This window comes from Rhamphochromis longiceps, linkage group LG19, assembly GCF_057381845.1.
Source record: "Rhamphochromis longiceps isolate RC_006_pf linkage group LG19, R_longiceps_female_GT1.1, whole genome shotgun sequence".
NCBI classification, from domain to species: Eukaryota; Metazoa; Chordata; class Actinopteri; order Cichliformes; family Cichlidae; genus Rhamphochromis; species Rhamphochromis longiceps.
The window spans coordinates 6,025,642-6,045,895 of record NC_140575.1 but is presented as its reverse complement, the minus strand read 5'-3'; the positions used below and the strand labels follow the sequence as shown (position 1 = coordinate 6,045,895).

At 38.8% G+C, this 20,254-nt stretch overlaps 1 protein-coding gene across 1 annotated transcript in view; it reads left to right on the top strand.

The window, feature by feature from the left end:
- The window catches only part of npas3 (neuronal PAS domain protein 3), a 385,275-nt gene that overhangs the window by 309,928 nt on the left and 55,093 nt on the right, over positions 1 to 20,254 (top strand). The window contains exon 7 of the mRNA XM_085391470.1: positions 15,554 to 15,734. Within this exon, the coding sequence (XP_085247596.1) occupies positions 15,554 to 15,734 (181 nt within the window). The remainder of the gene's footprint in view (positions 1 to 15,553; positions 15,735 to 20,254) is intronic.

The following is a 20,254-nucleotide window of genomic DNA, read 5'->3' as shown; positions in this document are numbered from 1 at the left end:
CATGAACAATAATCTTTTTATGTTTCCAAGAAACATGACCTGGGTGGCTTTAAAATGCTGGTTTTCTTTCTGCTGTGTGTGGCTGCATTTCACACACAAAACAAGGGCCTTGTTTCAAGTCATGCCTATGCATAAAGCAAAGTGACCTCGAGATTCACACACACATACACACACACACTGAGTATACGTAACCTCAAGGCTTATTTAAACTGTACGTGTGTGTGTGTGTGTGTGGGTGTTATTTCGCCCGAGGACCTTTCTGCAGGATGGATGAGATTTAGCCTCAAGCACGCACACACATCACCTGAAGCACTGTACGAGTCATTAACACACCAAACAAATGAAATCTCCTCAATAAAAAGAATAAGCAGCAGTGGATGTATTAGCATGAGAAACACGATAAAAGTGCTCCTCCATTGTGTCCTTATCAGAGTCCCATAATGCACTGGGAGTTAGGGATTGGCCTTGGCGTTTGGACGTTCAACACTGGGCTTATCAGTGTCTAGGGCCCTCGCTCTAAACGTTCAAAGACCCCCATTGTTGTGAGATTTGGGGAGAACAGAGGAGAGATTTTCGGGTCTCCAGAGCAACACAGTGGAGTCTGTGAGTGGGTGAGAGACCTGGAAAATATATGGCTGGAAGAGAGAAAGCGGGAGAAAGGACTGAAAAGTGATAAAATAGATAGAAAGAGAAAGGACAGACGGCAGTCAAACAAATCGTCAGGTTTCCTAAATCCATGTTCGCAGCACGTCCACACTTTGTGCGTGTGCACGCGCACATCTCCCCTTCGTTCATCACACTCCATGAGTGAATGTGCCAGTCGATAGTTTAAAAAACAGAATCACCACGAGACCATTTTTTAAATCTCAGTGTGAAATATGGATGCTCGTATTTACGTCAGCTGTTAAAGATTGGTCGAGTCTGTGTGTTTCTGAGCTGTCAGCCAACGAGGCATCGAGCATGTTTGGGAATTTGCCTCGGAACGTGTGCATTACACAGTATCACGTATACAGTATGCATTTCATTGTGCTCTTTATGTGGATGTGTAGATTCAAATAGAGCATTTAAACGTGTGCATGTGTTTACAGCACATTTATCTTCATCTTTAATTAAACTGAAGCTCTTTTCATCTCCCTTAATCGTTGCTGTTGCCACCTCACAACAGGCAGACCTGTCTCAGACACACACACACGCATGCAGGTACGCGCGTGCAAAAAAAAGCAGAGCTTTCAACAGGAAATAACTAACATTTTGTGTGTATACATTTGTAAATGAAGATGAGTGTCTTCATTTGTAAATGTTTTCTCTAATATGCCGAGGCCTCCTTTTAATGTTCTTTAATATGCTCCAACGGCCAATACATATACGGTCTATATTGTACAAGGGTAAACTACTAACCCTTACACAACTGTGTCCTCTTTAACTTTCTTTCCCATTTCTTTTTTTTTAATAAATATGATGAAATATTGTCCTGACTTGATCATTGTCGGGAATGCTTTTTTTCTGTGACTCGATGCCCTCTAGTGGTGACCAGTAACAACTGTAACAATGATGCATGTGCAGCCTACAAAATCTTGTGTGTGTGTATATATATATATATATATATATATATATATATATATATGTGTGTGTGTGTGTGTGTGTGTGTGTGTGTGTGTGTGTGTGTCCTCTGAGTCCCTGTGTCTGGCCCTGTCTGGCTGTAAATTTCCACTGAACCAATGCAATGACATGAAACCCAGAGTGATTTAATCCTGTGTGTGTGTGTGGGTATGTGTGTGTGTGTTTAAAAAAATACCCCACCCTCTCTGCAGGCTTAAGTGTGTGATTTGGTCTTGTAGTGTGTTTGAGTCTTAAGTCAGTGTGTCATCCCATGACTCTTTAAAGCACCCAGACTGCACCTCACCTACAGTCATCACTCCACAACCTGATTCCCGAGAGGAGAGGGTCAGTTAGAAAGAGTGAAAGAAGAGATAGATGATGAATACACCCCCCCCCCCCCCCCCACACACACACACACACACACACTCCTGTGGTGTGCGTGTGCTATCAGTTTAACAAGTCAGCAAGTTGAAGAAGCTTTAGTGATTTGGGACACAGAGGATGCTTGGTGAGTGTGTGTGTGTATTGATCTTGGTGAAGGATCTCTTATTTTCAGTCCCTCTCAGGAGGGTAAGCCAACACACATGCCAGCATAGTCTCAAACACACACAGACAAACACTCCTCAGTGTCCAGCGATTTATCATAGATTTGAAAAGGGTTTTTTTTTCCCCTTCACACAGACACACACATACAAGCACATGGACACAGAATAAAATGATGATCCCACTATGTTGATATCAATAACAAAGATGGTGAAAGACAGAGAGAAGGTCAAGGCAAAAGTGTCGATGTGTGGTTTGGAGTTACATTCTAGTTACAATGATTCCAGCAGTGTGAGGATGATATTTCCATGCTTGAACTTGGCAAAGAGACCAACAGTAACAACCAGTTACACTTTAGAGTTTCCTGTTTTTATATTCTTCAAATTTATCTATGATAAATGCACATTAAGTTAACTTAAAAATAAATGTATGTTTTCAGTGACTGTTTTACACTAAACTGAAACTTAAATTAATGCTACATGATATGAACAGAACAACCATCTTTGCAAGATGAAACACTCATTTCTAACTTTTTTTTCTTTTGAGGGGGAGAAAAGAAAATGAAGACATTAAAACATTTCATTTTTGCCCTGGTGGAAAAGTCTTCTTGGAATATTATTAATCCAAGAGAGTATTCCACATCACTTAGACCACCTCATATCCAACACTGAAACCCTTTTATTCATACAAGTGAAACATGAATAAATCTCACAATCTGGTGTTGGTAACACTGGTTAAACATACGCCTACTACTTACTACTGATCTATCATAGAAGCATTTTTTTCATTCAAATTTGAGGAAGACAAAAAATAACTAGAAGACCTAAAAAAAAAAAAAAAACTATCTACAACAAGAGAACAATATCCAGAAAACATAACAAAAGCTCCAGCAAAGACCTGACATTGGACCTGATACATCTACTGTTCACTGAAACGTCATCAGAAATGGTATCAATGGCTGTTAAACCATTCCTAAATAAGGGAAACGGGGAAAAGGTTGAGGTATGGCAAATTACAGAAGAACTGGAGCCAAATCTTATAGAGCGATTAGTCCAAATTTGAAATTTTTGGTTCAAATGATTGTCAATACACTCAACAAAAGTAAATTCGGTAGTTGTTACATTTACAAAAGTCTAACTTGTAATTTAAACAAAATAATTTCATGTTTCTATGGTGAACCTAATTAAATCATGTAGGATCTGCCAATGCTTGTTTGTCTCTGTGTGTGGTGAGCTGTACAGGGTTTACCCCATCTTCTTTTTATGCCCCAGCCCCCCCTGCAACATGGATAAAGGAGCATGGATAGTGATGAAGTTGTTGTAAATCCATTCACTTTTTATGTTAACCAGACTCTAGACGTTGTTGAACGTTATGTAATAGATGACAACATGTAGTATTTAATGACCAAGTAGTTATTCGGTAAACGTTATTGAATAGTGTTGGAATAAAGTCACAAAATTGTGAAGGATTAAAATATTCCAAGAGCTCAACTTACTTCATCTAAACATGTTTCAATCATGGTTTATTAACATAAAATGCGCAGGTTTATTGAATATGAATAAGTAATGTTGATTTAACTCAGTTGTTTAAGTTTCTGCCAAAGCAAAACAATTGTGTGCAACCAGTGTCCACTATTGAATCATGTAAATCCAACTTGTTCTTTTTTTCAGTGTATGTAGGGAGTCAGGACAGAGCAACAGTGACAACAGTGAGTGTCTACAGCTATACATAAAACATGGTGGAGGCACTGTCATGGTTTGGGCCTGCATTTTAGACAGTGATATTCAGGATGTGGTCAAAATTGATAGACTCGTGGACACAAAAAAGTACCATCAGAGTTGAGCCGCTATGCAATACCACTTACATCAGATAAACAGCTTAATTTTTAGCATGACAGCAATTCCAACCATGCCGCTGTTGCAAGAAAAGCATAGCTGGATAAAAAAAACACACAGGGCACCTTTATCCTGACAGAGAAGCGAACATAAGGCAGTCGACATTCAAGGAAGAACTTTGGAACATCCTTTAAGAAGACAACTATCAATCAAGCTCACCTAAGAGAGTTCAGGCTGTGCCTGTGAAGAATAAAGGTAGCCCAAATTCAGATTTTCAGGTTCCTTAGAATTGTACAAAAGTGTTCTTTTTTGCCTTAAAATCCTGTATTCATTGTGTATTTGCACATTTAAATAAATGGTTGCACCAATATGCTGGTTTTCTTGAAAAATATATAAAGTCATCAAGGATGGCTCAAGACCTTTGCACACTACAGTAGATAACAAAGTCCATGACGGGAAAACATAGTGTTAATTATCTATTAATTATTTTTCTATTATTTGATTCAAGCCTGGCGCAAGTTCAAACAGAATTCAAAATCAGCTCAGCTATAATCCTGGAAGATCAGCTTGCCGATCAACATCAAATGTTAGCTCAGTATCTGCATGCTGCGCTGCAGTCCACCTTTACCCCAACTCCGGTTTTTCGTGCCATTTCTGACTTTATCAGTTGGCATATTTGTTGCCAACGATGACTGCTATTGCCTGCTGAGGGCTCTTGCCGCCGTTCTGCTTTCTTCCAGCTCTGCCTATGGAAAGTCAGGGAAGTCCAAGAACAGAGCAAACCATCAAATATAATTTACTGCACACAGAAATCAAATTGGATGTGAATGTGAAGGTTCTGACTGAAATACTTTATGTTTAGTATAGATCATGGGTTGGTTTAAAATAGACCCTTTGCAATTGTAACCTTGTGTTCGAAAGTCTGGAAGCAAGCCTTTAATGCAGACTTCTCCCCAGTGATAAAGGATAAAAATCACAATAACATGATTGGTTAGTTGCAATAATGTGTCTGGAGCCGCATTAATATGATGTTGGAGGAACAACTGCAACACACCAATATCAGATCAACCCTTATCTATCAGTCACAGACTCGCGCTCATGCCTATCATTCTCAGGTTCAGAATTAGTTTCTTTTTGCTTTTTAAGGTTGCAATCTATTTCAGTTGGAACTGTTTGCCTTTTTTTTCTTTTTTAATATTTTTTAAACTTAATTTGAAGTAAAATTTCTGAAAATCAAACAGACGCACTAATCTAGCAACATTGGGGTTATAAACAACACATTAAACATACTGGAGGTCTCCGTGGAACGCCATGTTACACTGCTACTCATTCACTTCAAACTTAACTTTCAGAGAGAATAGCTGATGTGCCATAATTCATTTAGACCTGGAAAAGTACGACACCTCTTACTTCCTCCTGTGTGACACCTCTTACTGTTCACCGTGCTATATAGCCACCTCTGTCTCTCTCCCCCTCTTTCTCACTCCCCCAATGAAGTGATTGCTTTCAGTGTTCGGTGTTTTGTTTTGCCTAATAAATCACCATCTATCAGAGGCTGACTGACACACACACACGTACACACAAACAGAGCGTGGCAAACAGTTCATAATGGACCATTCATTTGTCATCCTCTGAGGTGTTGACAAGGAAAGCGTCTTGATATCAGCTGTGTGTGTGCATGTGTGTGTATGTATGCGTGCATGCATGCATGCATGTGCTTGCTATATAGATTCATCCCCATTCATCTGACTGATAATACACCAAGTCTTCCAGCTTGATTCTAGCTTTATTCTCAAACACACACACACATATATGAGAACGGAGTGTGGTCACAGACACATTAATCTCCATACTATATAAACATTATGCACTAATACACATATGCACTTATGAATATTAAGCGCTCTGGAACACAAACAAAATCTACACATAGTTTGCACCATATGGAACCAGTTTTTTGTTCTCTCTCTCTCTCTCTCATATATATATATATATATATATATATATATATATATGTATATGTGTGTGTGTGTGTGTGTGTGTGTGTGTGTGTGTGTGTGTGTATATAATTTTACATGATTACAGTCAGGCATATGCTTTATTCAGACATTTTGATGCTTTAAAGCAAATTCTGGGAAGTTAAAAGAAGCAAGTGTGCAAAAAGAATAAAACAAAGAACTAGAGTTATTATAAAGAGTAGGTTTTCACCTGGAATCACCCTGGAATTCAAGTGCCTGACAATCCCACAGCTCCTGCAGGGACCGCAGGCTAACAGAATAAAATAAGTATGGTAAGCTTAACAGCAGGATGTTTCTTAGCTTTTTGTAGTAGACAAATCAGAATAGGATAAATTAGATAAATATGTAGTGCCATCTTCAGTATTCATGACCTTCTTTTGTTATTTTACAGGCTTTGTTTTCTGTCTTTTTTCCCCACAGTGTGCACATTATTGAGTTGCTTGGTTACTCAAGTGTTACATTTGATGGCTTAGCTTTATCTCTTTCGCTGCTGACACTTAAGTTTCTATGTTTAAGTGTAAATTATTCAGTTTAATTAAGATTTTCAAAAGCTCCAAGCGAAAACCGCAAGATTTCAGAAAACATGTAAAATATTTCTATCCTTTAAGGAGGAAATGAAGTTGGTCTGCAGTTTTTTGACACATGAGCTGATGTCCATCATTTCTACTCGCTCCTCGCCTCTAACGGAGGCCGACGCCCCATGAATCATTAACAGCAGAGTAATTATGCACTATCAAACTTGGAATATTACCCCACTTAGCTAATGTTTAATGCTGTAATTAATTCTGAACCCTGCGAGCCAACATCAATTTATTTGATTAGTACTTTACAAAGTCACACAGAGGTTTTTTACTGTTTTGAGGTACGTATGCTTCTGTGTGTGTGGTTTTAAAATGTTGCCATATTAATTAAAGTGTGATACAGAGAGTGAGAATGTGATTAATGGGAATTCAACGCTTCGGATTTCATGTCTTTTATTTGTTATTTAGTTTGCCAGGGCTGCGCCTTTCACAATGAAAATGAAGAAATTTGTGTTTTTCTTTCTCGTACTCTGGAGCTGGAGGTGTAATTAATGGTGGTGAAAAGTTACGAGGGCTAGACCGGCTTTGTAATTCATTCTTAATGGCTCATGGTTTTTGTCACACAGGCCGAGGTGTACGCTGTTGGGTCGACAGTTTAGCATTGTTTAAAGAGACAGAGGAAGCAAAACGGAAAATAATTTGTATTACTGAGAATTGTTCCAGATATAGAACTTTAGGTTATGGTCAAACACAGCAAAAGAGCATGACCCCTCACTCTTTGTTGCCCCAAAGCTACATTTCACCGTCAAATAAAGCTGTTTGAAGATGGCACTTCCAAAATAACACATGACCTAATGTTACACTGCAATAGGCCTAGGCTGCTGGGGGCTTTCCATGATGTCCTGAACATTTCACTCACCTCTTTCCACTCTCTTTGTGTTTATACACCATTCTGCATTGAATCATTAGTTATTATTCATTGCTGGCTCTCGTCCACAGCGTGTCATTTGTCCTGTCTCCCTCCATTCACTCCCAACAGGTTCGCGACAGATGGCTGCCCTTCCCTGACAGAGGTTTCTTCCTGTTAATAGGGAGTTTTTCCTTCCCACTATCACCAAGGTGCTTGTTCACAAGGGGGTCCTCTGATTGTTGGGGTTTGTATTATTTTAGGGTCTTTCCCTTACAGTGTGAATTGTTTTGAGGGAACTGTTGAGATTTGGCACTCTATAAATAAAACTGAATTGAACTGAGCCAAAGGACATCGGATCACATTGGAAGAATGGATTGCACAGAAACAATGGACATGTTCCCCAGGTCTGTCTGGAAATACATTAAACTACGCCCTTTGCAGTGACTAGGAGGGGGCAAAAAGAAGTCTGCTTTAGAGCAGGGCGATATGACCAAAAATATTTATCACGATATAACTGACGATATAATTGACACCAGACAAAATATTTTACAACTCAACAACTTTATTAGTGCAAAAAAAACAAAAAACATCAATGTATTTTCACTGAAACAAGCAGCTGTTTTTTATGTGCATTAAAGTTATATAAAAATGTAACAGTGCAAATGCAAATTCCTTGCTGACAGTTTAACCAAAAGGCATTTCCAGTGGAAACTGGCCGACATATCCTCAGCATAACCATGTATAATATCCACAAAACTTAAAAAGAGGTTATACACACACACAATACGGTAATATTATGTTGAAGCACAGTACGTATCACTCTGCTCTGCCTACGATAGCCGTAATGCTCCGACAATCCATCAAGCGGTGCGGCTTCGTAGCTTAGCAAAGTTGTACTAAAACATTTGACAGATTTTCGAGCACCGTGTACATAAAACCGTTTCGAGGTCAGTAAACACAACCAGAATTCATACATAAGGCACACGGGATTATAAGGGGCACTGTCGATTTTCAGAAAATCAAAGGATTGATTTTAAGTGACGGCCTGCTAGCATGCTCTACCAAAAATAGTGCTTTGTTGTGTATCTGACGTACGAAAGCTAAACCAGTTCCACACCACTGAAGTTGCAGCATTTTTAAAAACCAATTCTGGTTCATCTGTTTCATTCAACGATCCGCTTTCGCCTTTCTCATTCTCCGTCACCCCCATGTGTGTACGAAAACAAAGGCACTGCGCATGCGCGTTTTACTCATATTCTATCGCAATATTTCATTTTCTTATCGTTGCCCAACGTTATACCGGTATTACCGTGAACGGTATGATATGGCCCAGCCCTAGTCTGCTTGTATCGAAGTCTCTGTAAAAACAGCTCTCGGCTCACTTGCTTTATGACCTCCATGAAAGACATATTGTTATGAATCACTTATATTTTCTCCTATTTCTCCTCTCTTTTTCTTTTATTCTTCCCTTTTCTTCCACCTGTCAGCTCCAGCATTGTTACACTATACATATACAAAAAATAAAAATAATAAAATAAAATGAAAAGACACTGGCTAACAAGAAGAGTCTATAACAGACTTTATAGAGCTCCTATTTTGGCACAAGAGTTCATTCAGACCATGATTTTGCTTCTTAAAAAAGGAATCACTTACATTACCCTGACTTTAACCCTAACCCACCAGCTAATAGTTGAGGAAAGCCCAGTTTAATTTAGAAACTAGTGTTCGGCAGAAACCTCAACCTAGACTTTTTGGTTTCCTGCTCTAAATGCAAGGTTCACATAGCTGAGCAGTGTGCCGCGAATACTAGTATGTCTGCAGTAATTACAGCTGACAGCACCCTCTTCCATCACACATGTGCACGTCCTAAAATATGGAGAAGGGACTGATAAGGATGCAGAAGGGCGAACATAAACACACACGTTCTTTGATTCGCACGAACACACTCGCTTAACATTTGGATTCATTCGCAAAACACTTTCTCACTCACTCTGTGCTCGTTTGACACGGTTATCGCCGTCATTCTTATTGTCTTTTGTCACTTGATGTCCTTGTCTGGGAGGGTGAGTGAAGCGATAAAGCCTGCGTGTCTGTTGTGCTTTAATAAGTTTTATCTAAAGACTCTAAGCAGACAAACAATGTCAAAATGCATACTGAGCCTGATGGGAGTGATGAGAGGCTTTTTTTTATGCTGAGGTCACCACTCAGCCAGCACATCCCTCAATTTGTTAAACCCCTGATAGCACTATGTATGTATTTCTTTATCTGTTGTTTGAATCATTCCTTTGTTTTTTGGTAAAGGAGAGGTTAAACATACCCTGAACAGAACATGGAAGATTGATTCAGCGGAATCACATAAGTTGGATTTGTTCCGTCGTCATTTCCAGTCCATTTCAAGTCCTGCTTTTCCTGTGTCTGAGTGATATGCTGGAGTGGCCCGAACCAGCTTTGATGCAGGGGAATTGCAATATGCTAGTGTATCTGTTGTCCATCCTTTTCAAATAATACATAATGAGAAGATTGAAAAGACGAAGCCTGTTTTGATAAAGGTCTCCAGACGAACTTTGACTACCCCATACCTATTCTTCCATCTTTATAGAGCAGTGCTGACTGAATGGATGCATTACTGGATATTTTAACAAATGTGAATGCCCAGTTTTGTGTCATAGTTTAGCCACCTCGAGTCCTAGACAACTTTAATGTCCCACATTTCCCTTCTCTTTGTTTATGTTTTCGTAGGTAAATCATGATGGTCCAGGTCCCCACAAAGTTGGAAACCTATTCCAACATCTTCATGTCCCTGAAAACATTGCCTACTGTGTAGGCTGAATTTAGTCGCACTTCGCTACCCCATATACACGAGATATTAGGAGAAAGAGAAAAAAGAAATGGTATTAAATCTCTTGGCCAACCTCTGTATGGAAAGCTGGAAGGATAGCTTGATATATAGATGTTGCTGTTGCCAAGGTTCCCGCCTGATTAAAAAACGTAGGCTGCCATACATCTTCAGCGCTGTGTTTTGGTGAAAAACAGAAACTGGCACAAACTGTGTGTGTTAAATCAGGAGTCACTTTATCCGCCAAGTAAACATATTGCACTTTGGCATGGTGGCTCTAAGGCAGGAACATACAGACACACCAGGGTTTTAATAGTTTTGCAATTTTCATTAGTTTTTATTTTTATTTAGTTTTGACTTCAGATTTTCAATTTTATATCAGTTTTAATTAGTTTTTACCAATTGTTTGCTAGTTTAGTTTAGTTTTTATTTTTTTGAAAATCCTTAGTTTCAGTTTAGTTTTGATTAGTTTCAGTTATAGTTTTAGTTGTGTTTGCAATAATTAAGTTTCATCATATCAGTCATTCTCTTCTGCTTATCCTTGGGTATGTTGCTATTCCAGCTACCATACCCTGCACCCCGAACAGGTCGCCTGTCTGTCGCAGGGCTAACACGCAGAGACAGACAACTCACATTCCCACCTATGGGTTCTTTAAATAAATAAATGAATAAAGGCAGATGAACAACCATTGATACCAGGCAACTATAAAATGTATATCTTGGCCCCAATTAGACTTTTAACTCTTGCAGCACCGGGTGTTCGTAATTTTGTTTCAAGTGAATTGATAAACTTTTTGAAGGCAATTGACTCACACAGTTATGTAGATATCCCCGTCCTGTTGTCTCGGGATGCATCACGCTGCCTTGCCTTAGCGTCTGTTTCTGGGGAAGAGGGTTGAGTGTGCTCCCTTACCTTCTCAAGGTAAGCTAGGTTAGCCTTCTTGTGTGAGCTTTTCAAGTGCACTTTAAGGTTTGTGGGAATTTTTCCCCTTTAGAAATGTCCCTCATAATTTGTCTGTTTCCACTACAAGACACTTGCTTTATCCAAAACACAGTCATATTCAAAGCAATCCCAAATTGGACTCTGGCGCTTTCTCCCGACTTTTCCTGACATGATTCTGCGCGTGGACGGAGCAGCAACACAGACGACTCGACTAACGTACTGCCACCTGCTGGCATAATGAGACACAGCAAGAATAAATCTGGAAACTAAACTTCATTTTCACCCTTGACTATTGTATGACACGCACACATCAATGAAAACTAAACACATTTTTGCTATAAATTCAGTTAATTTTAGTTAGTTTTGTGAACACTCATTACAGTTTTAGTTAGTTTTCCTTTTGTTGTTTTTATTTTTATTTCTGTTAACGAAAATGTTTTTTCACTTCTAGTTTTCGTTATTTCGTTAGTTTTCGTTAACAATAATAACCCTGAGACACACGTTCGTTTCCTTTCCTAGCTTCTTCTGACATGAACGAAAAATTAATGTAGAGGTGTCTTGTCAACTGAGCAAGTTGAGTTGTAATGGCATTGTAGAAATTTTGCATTTTAAATGTACAATGTTAAATAATTTTAGCTTCAAGTGAAAACTTGAAACTTTCGGCTTCTGCTTTGGCCTAGATTCTTTCATTGTGTGTTAAGGTGATCTTTGGAACAGATTCTTGATTTACTCTTCATGTATAAAGTGTTGCGAACATGCACAACATAACATTAAAGATATTAGCATCCACTATCTAATAATACATAAAGCTTAGGGCAACTTTTAACTCCTCCACTGTTCCCAGACAGATTCCTATTCTGCTCATTTGTGGCTCCATGTTTTTATTTTGGGTTCCTTAATATTCTTTTTTACAGTTTAAAGTAAACCTTTTTCATGCTACATGGACTTTTTAAACACCTAATTTTCCTGTTAATTGCAGCGTAGTCGTGTCCGTTGTTTTATAAGTGGTTAAGTGGTGACATCCAATAGACTCAAATAAATTTGTCTCTCCTGGGTTTTGTGTCTTTGATGTGGTCCAGGTGTGTTCATCCCTTAATTTTTTCCACTTTGTACATTTCCTAACATCCATTCCAACAGTTTCAGAAACCTTCCTCCTGTAATTTCCTGATATTTGTGAGTACTTATATTGATGCTGGGATAATTATTCATCCTAGTTAGGCAATGTTTGTTATTCTCTCACTAATAAATTCAAAAACTACATAAAAATAGTTGGAAAATGCACAGGAGGCAGGCTGAGCAGGCCAATCATGAAGTTGAATTTCTAGGGGCACAGCAGTTTTTGCTGTTGGTTCCAGAGTACAATTTCAGGGGAGTTTACGGCTATGGCGTCCATTTACCGTTGAAGCATAAATGCCCACTATGTCTGTGCAATGTAAGACTGCACCAGTGTTTGAGTACTGCAGCTAATGGTAGCATTTGCCAAAGGAAGAGATAACTGTGGAAATTATTTTACCTGACCTTTAGTGTTTTTAGCACAAATTTCAACTCATTTTAATTTTTGAATTCTGTAAGAACACTTATTTTGAAATTTCATTACATTTACTTTATCTGCCAGTTCTGTTTGTTGTAACTTTTGCTGGCTTTTCACCAGGAGAAATAAAGGATAATAATAAAAATATTTCAACAGCTTCCTCCCTTCCATCTGTCTCTTTAACGGATGTGCCGATCTGAATGAAACTTTGGATGAACACTGTCAAACGTATAGCAATTATTAACTGCCATATGTTTTTTAAAAATAATTTATTATGAATCCATTGTGATGTTTATACTGATCATCACCCCGCGAGTAGAGAAGGGGATTAGGACCACTGGAAATAAAAGTGGGGGATGTCTTTTTTTTCCCCCAGAAAAAAAAAGTCAGTTCTGTTAGTATTAGAGCAAAGCTCTACTTTTATTTACTTTCAATGTTAGAATACATCTAAACTGTTTCTAGGGTTATAAAAATTTTTAAATGCCACTACCCTTTACATACTTCTAGCTGACACATACTTGTCTACAGTAATGTGTTATTTTTCGGTCTGCTGCATGATAATTATTTTAAAGTGTTGTTGCAGCAAGTGTCAGAATGTCTAATTTCTTTTCTACATTGTTTCCTCTGTGTAATTAGCTCCACCAGTGACTTTATGTAAAATAGTTATGCCAAGTTTTAATTGATTAAAAGTCAGCGTGTTATTGCAAGGAAGAACAATGTAGATCCAATTAGCACTGTAATGTGTAAACATGAACACTAACTCCCATGGTGCACCAGGGTCTGAATGTGTGTGTGTATGTTATTCAGTGATCAACCTCATTTCTTAATCATCACTTTCTGCTCCAGATGAGACTTTATGAGGGGACTAAATTGCCTTAAAGGGATTTCTTATTAAAGGGATTACACCCATGTAATCCCCTTTGTCCCAGCGGACCCCCAAAAAACCTGAACACACACACAAACATACATAACCAGATTAGCATGTGGAAATAAATGTGCACAATCTTTTTTGATATGCTACAAATGAAAACACACATGTTAAATAGCAGAGCACAACCATCACACCTTTGAAACTTGTGTACCTAATTATGTGTGTGTGTAAATGTGCGTCACACAAGCTGTGTTTGTGCATTTCTAACCTTGACAGGAATTTGTTTGTGCAAGCTGCGTGTTTTGCTTTTGCAAGCACCAGTGTGTGTTCATGTGTGTTTGCGTGTAAGCGTAACGCTGTGGTTTAGATGGCGCTTGCTCGTCTCATCCCCAATTAACGAAGACAAATCCGCTTCCATCGCCACTAATGAGAGTCTTTAAGGTGAAGGGACTCTGTATTTATTTAATAAGAGGGAGCTTATTTATTCCATTTCCATAAGAAAGACAAAATGCTGCTGATTCTCCACGGCTGACAAGGGACGGATTAGAGGAGCGGGATGAGAGTAGAAGAAAGAGCAGGAGAGAAGGGATGAAAGAGAGAGGGGTGGAGGTGTTAGTTGGCCTGTTAAAAATATAATACTAGTGTAGCATTCCTAGAGCGATTATATTGATTTGAACTGCGAGCAAGAGGGGCTGCAGTGTTAAAGAGATGACCCAATCAAAAACAGTGGTCAAAATCATAGCCCATTCTACCAAATGGTAGGGCTTCTAAATTATCCTACTCTTTAAGGTTATTACTGTTTTTTTCTGTCCAGACCATAACACTCACAAGAGGAGTCATTGTAGTAACGCTTAGCACCGTGGCTTTGTTGTGCAACTTCCCCGTCCTAAGTTTAAGATGGGGAGGGTAGCAAAAGGACCCCAGCCCAGAGCAAAGCAGGTGTCAATGATAACAGATATGACACTGATAGCTCAGGTGGAGGTGGGTTGCAAAGCACCTTGCAGGTGTGCAGCAACTTTGAGCAGGCTAAACTAGATTTCCCAAATGGATGCATAGAAGAACATTACAACAGTAAGATTATCTAATCTGCTAGGCTTGTGGCAGAGCTCGACTTTTTGACCTGCCTGAAAGTATAATATTTTACATATAGCCATTCTTTTACTACACAGATTGATTAGTAAATACTCAGATGGTACCATCTTTACTTAACAAGGTCACTTACCAATAAAATATAACATGTCAAAGAGAAAATAAAAAAAGAAAAGAAGAATTCATTAGACGTGAATATTTTGCAATAAACTGATGCATTTGCCTTTTCCAAGAGATTTTTCTGTTAAGTAAGAGTCTTAATTGCGTCTCTTTTCTGCTTGCTCAATAACTCCATCTACAGCAGACTTTTAATGCATGCTCAATGCATTTTGTCTTTTCTTCCTGAGGGAAAATCTTCAATCCTACCAGTTCTACAAAAGTGTGCATTGTGAGATGGATTGCCTTTATTGTATTGGTGGAAGTAGAAGAGTGACAGAGGGGAACAGGGTGAATTTAGGAATCAAAGGAACAGCATGGGATATAGAGATATGGAACTATGGATTGAAAAATAGCCGTGGAGTAAAGGGTGGAGGAGAAAGAAAGATGACAAGCTGCGGAGTAGGAGGACGAAGAATCAGCAAAAAAAAGATGAAAATGATACCCCAAAGAACAGAATTTCAGCAATTAACAATTTCCGAACTGTCCAAAAACCAACAGCCATTGCTTCTCCATATTTGAGATTTGAGTGTTTTTCAGCACACACAAATTCTTCACTGGTTTGTGGGACCAATTATTAAAATAAATGACAAATAATAAACAGTAAACTATGAGCCAAGAAATTAAAGATTGTGTAGAAACAAAAGAAAGAACGAAAAGGGTTTTACAGGATGATTTTTAGCAACGCTTTATTTCTGCAGGTGGAGCTCACTGGTAGCAGTGTGTTTGACTACATCCACCCTGGCGATCATGTGGAGATGGCAGAGCAGCTTGGGATGAAACTTCCTCCAGGCCGAGGGATGTCTCTATCCCAGGGAGCAGTCAACGAAGACGGGGCTTCTTCGGCTTCTTCATCGTCACACTCTGAGACGCCCGAACCAGGTAGGTAAACATGGGAGAGTGGCTTCAAATTAGGAAACTTTATTTGTATTTTTGCCACAGATCCTCAAGCTGAGAAAAGAAGTTACAAAGGTTCAAACAGGACAATACTTACGACTGCTGTGAAGTACTTCACCATCAAAATTAAGCAATCCATTTGAGTTCTAGAGGCTTGAAAAATGAAATTGACAACAGGCTTTGCTTTTTAAGAGATTGATGACTGACCTTGATAAAACCAAAGGAGAATTGCAATGACTCTGACTAAACCAGACAACTCAAGACTTTTGACTCAGAAAGCTTCTATATTCTCTTGAAAAGTATGCAGATAAACCTTTTTGGACTAGATTTTTCAGGAAGTTTCTCCTGAAGCTAGATGAAATCAAAGTTTGTAACAGACTGATTGAAAGACATTGAAATAGCATTGGGGAGCACTTTATATGGCAGTCAAATTGTAGGTGTTAGCCTCAGCAGAATATCTGAACGGTCTCGGGTCTAGATGTTTGAGTCTGAATTATGTCGTCAAGGTGATGCATGCAGGAAAAAAATGACCAGTCAAAAGTGTAAACATATGTTTTTGATCCTGTTAAGCTGGCCATTTAAACATGGGAGTCAGTGATGCTTCTGTGTTGGCTCCATTTTTCAGTCTGCAGGGTTCTCCTTGGTCGCAACCCATTTCTCGCTAACATTCTCTAACCTTGATGCTTCTATCGTTTGCTGAATGTTTGAACAAATTGATTCAACACACTGTAGAGCCATCACTGCTATAAACTGGGAAAGGACACATTTCTCATTGGAATTCTTTGCCTTGTCTCCTCCATCCCTCCATCCATTTATCCCTCCATCCTCTCCTGCACCACATGTTCAAGACTTTTTACCTTACAAACGCCTTGGATTGTGCTCTCTCTCTCTTTCACTTTCTCCCTCTCTCATGCTGATGATAATTTAAGTATTAGGGGAAAATCCATTTATAAATTAAACAAAATGACTTGATATCCATCGAGTCCCTTAGTTCATCAGCCTGTTCAAACAAGGAGTTGAAGATTGGCTTCGCGGCAGCCGGGGTCTTCGGAGACGGCACCGTAATTAGATCTGCCGCGGATTTATTCTTGGCTGATTGGTGCAGCTGATGGATGGGTGGGGGCTTTAAATTAATTGAAGTTCCACATTTGAGGTTTTTGTTCCCCCAGTTTTTTTTTTCCTTTGACATTCTGCAAACCTCTAACCTGGTCTCCCCACCCTCCAAACTGGATATGTATAGGGAGATAGGATAAGAGCACATGTATGTGGTCATCAGCATCTTTTTGTCTGACGAGAAAGAAAAGCAGCAGATATTAAACATGTATAGGCAGAAAATAATACAAATGGGAGTTTACATGAATTTCTTTGTGATTCCTAAGTTAATTCAACCACACGATGAAAAAGAGCAAAAGAGAAAAGCAAGGAAACGAGGACAAAGGTGTTTGTTCTCCCATGTTAATTTGCCTAGAGAGATGGAAAGAAAGAGAGGCAGGGGATGTAGGGACATGTTTGAATGTGCATGAGTGCTTAGCAATGTTAATTTGTCCAGAGAAAGAGAGAGAAAAGGGAGGGAGAGGTTTCAGGCAGACATATATGGATGTGAAAGAGTGATCCCCAATGATAACTTGACCAGAGAGAGAGGAAGAGGGAGGATTAGGATTCATGTATGTGTTATTTAATGTTAATTTGGAAAAGGAAGGGGTGCAGCAGAGCTTGTATGAATTTGTATGAGTTTTTCTCAGGAGAAGAAGGGGCTTATTTCAGGTGTCCAGGGTAACAGTGCTGTTCATCTCAACCTCCAGTATTGTAAATTGGATGTTTTTCAGTTCTTTCACTGGTGCTTTTTTCTCTGAGTTGGATTGTTTCTGCAATGAGATTTTGGGGCATCGGTCTGTCCTGTATCTTTTTCCTTGACTCTACAGCCACACTAAGGGTGGGTGATATCCTTCTGCTGTGATTAGGACTGTAGCCGCAAACCTGGTCTACATCACTTTTGAATCTCCTGGTTGGCTGGATACTTTCTGTGTGGACTTTAGATGTTCTTTGTGCACCTCCATGGGTTTTTTGTCATTAGGGGTTGAGGAAGGATCGAAAAGCCGGAACAAACTAAAACTGAGTTCAATTTTATTTACATAGCCCCAAGTTACTACAACAGCTGCCTCAAGGCACATTATATTGTAAGGCAAAGACCCTACAGTAATTCAGAGAAGACAGAAAAAAACCCAACAATCAGATGACCTCCTATGGGCGATCTCTTTGGCGACAGTGGGAAGGAAAAACTCCCTTTTAATATTTGCTAAAACTGATTGGGGTGGAAGTTCAACAAAGTACAACAAAGACCAGAACATACAGCAAAGAAACCAAAGATTTAAAATTCTTTAACAATGACAAACGTGAAATAAATCCACAGGCTGACAAAGAACTTTTTATTCTTCTTCAGCGATTGACACCATCAATCAAGTGTATTACACTCATCTTGTAAAAGAATCCATGCGCCAATGTTCTTACCCCTGTAAATCTATATGTAGTATAATCATAGATATCCACTTTGAATCATATAATCTTTGATCAGAGCAGTTGTGAGAAAATATGTTAATACTGGTCAGTTCTCTATGAAAACTCGCCTGAGAAACAGCAGCTTTATTCTGAAAAAAGCCTTACCCTTATCCTCAATCCTAAGGTTTTAAATCTCTCATCTACTAACTGGAAGGTTGGTGGTTCAGTTCCTGGCTGTTACAGTCTGCATGCCAAATATCCTTGGGCAAGATACTAACCCCAAGTTGCTCTCCGATGCGTCTGTCAGAGAATGAATGCATGTCATTCTTAGATAGAAAGCTTTTAAGTATAGAAAGAATGCGTGAATTGGGCATCTTTGATTTGATTCTACAGCAGTGAAACAATACTAAAGGGAAACTTTTTTTTTTTTATTCAGTAAGTTACAGAATTTGATTGTGAATCTCAAATCATCTCATTTCAAAGCCAAGTCAAAACAGCCCTTTTGTTTCAAAGGAACTTACTGTTCCACGGTACAAAGCAAGAAATTAGGTTCAGATCAGACAGGGTCATTATAGTCAAAAAGCAGAAATCATTTTTTCCTCATTTCTATCTAAAATGAGTTGTATTTGGTGATATGGGACTTCCCCACCATTCTGCATCCATGTTGAAATCCACAGGGAGAGAAAGCAACAGAAGGATCTCAGCACAGAACAGAGAAGCTTCAGAAACAGCAGATATGGAGGTGGGTTGTAAATGGGCTTGCAGAATATAGGGTTAGCCAGTTGTATATTTAGATATCAATTAGCTGATCTACTGGTGTGCCTGATGTATCGCTATGCTCCATTAATTATAAATGATATCTACAACAGAATACAAGACCATGTTTCTGCAGAAAGCAAAATCTGCATCATGACCGGTTTTTATTTATAAATTCCAATTTGATACAAGACGTGAACTCCAGCATTTGCTCACTGCAGATAGCCATGAATGTTTATGGTTTATGTTTAAAAGATTATATTATTATTTGCGGAATGACTTTAGGAAAGACTCTGATCAGTCACAAAGATGCTCTGCAGCAGGTCAATGAGCCAAGATATCTGAGGAGACACCTACAAAGCTAAGATAACAGCATAAGCAGATTTCCAGTTAACTGCCTACAACTTAATGTCCTGTTTGCTAAATAAAGGAGACTCCGTCCGCATTTCAAGAAACCAAAAGTTGTCTTTTCCATGTGAAGTTTGCCAGTTTCAATTTGAAAAAGAATTAACTGGCTTTACCTCATTGGTTGCTCTGTTGTAATATATCAGAAAGCTGACCCCATCATTTTAATTACAGTCACGCTCATAAAGTATTGAAATTGGAGTTAAAACACGAGATGACCTTGGAGGAGAGAGTTTCCTTTGAAGCTCAACGCTTCTATTTTCAACACCCTCTTGCAGTTAAAGAGAGTCATCTTTAAAAGCGCATGACGCAATTTGACTAATATCAGTCAAACTGAGCCTGAGAGGCTCAGCATCTCTAACCGTTCTGAAGGGTGAGTGGTTGAAAATTATTACTCCTAAGTGTAATTCAGAGTCTCAGAGAGGAGGAAAACTCTCCATGCAGCTCTTATTTTCTCTCACTTCAGTATCTTCTTTACATATCATCAGTTCAGGGTCACATAGACTTCGGGAATGTATCTGATGTGTGCTGGCTGTTGACTTTGACCTTTGACATTCTTACAATGAAGGAGGTGGTTAATGGTTGCATGTTTTGGCACAGCTGTAAGATTTTGGCAATGGTAAGGTTTTTGAAAACTTATTTTGTGGCAGTAAGGCTGCTACAGGTTTTTTGGACAAATTCTATAGTCTTTTGCTGTAATACTGAAGGTTTTGCTAGATTTAATCAGTGCATTTATAATATAATTTCTAATGATTATATTGTTAAAGACAGGTTTGTGTTTAAGTCTAGTGTTTTTGTCGCACCATGGAAATTTGTAGCATGACCAAAGGAGTGCTTCGCTAAAATTG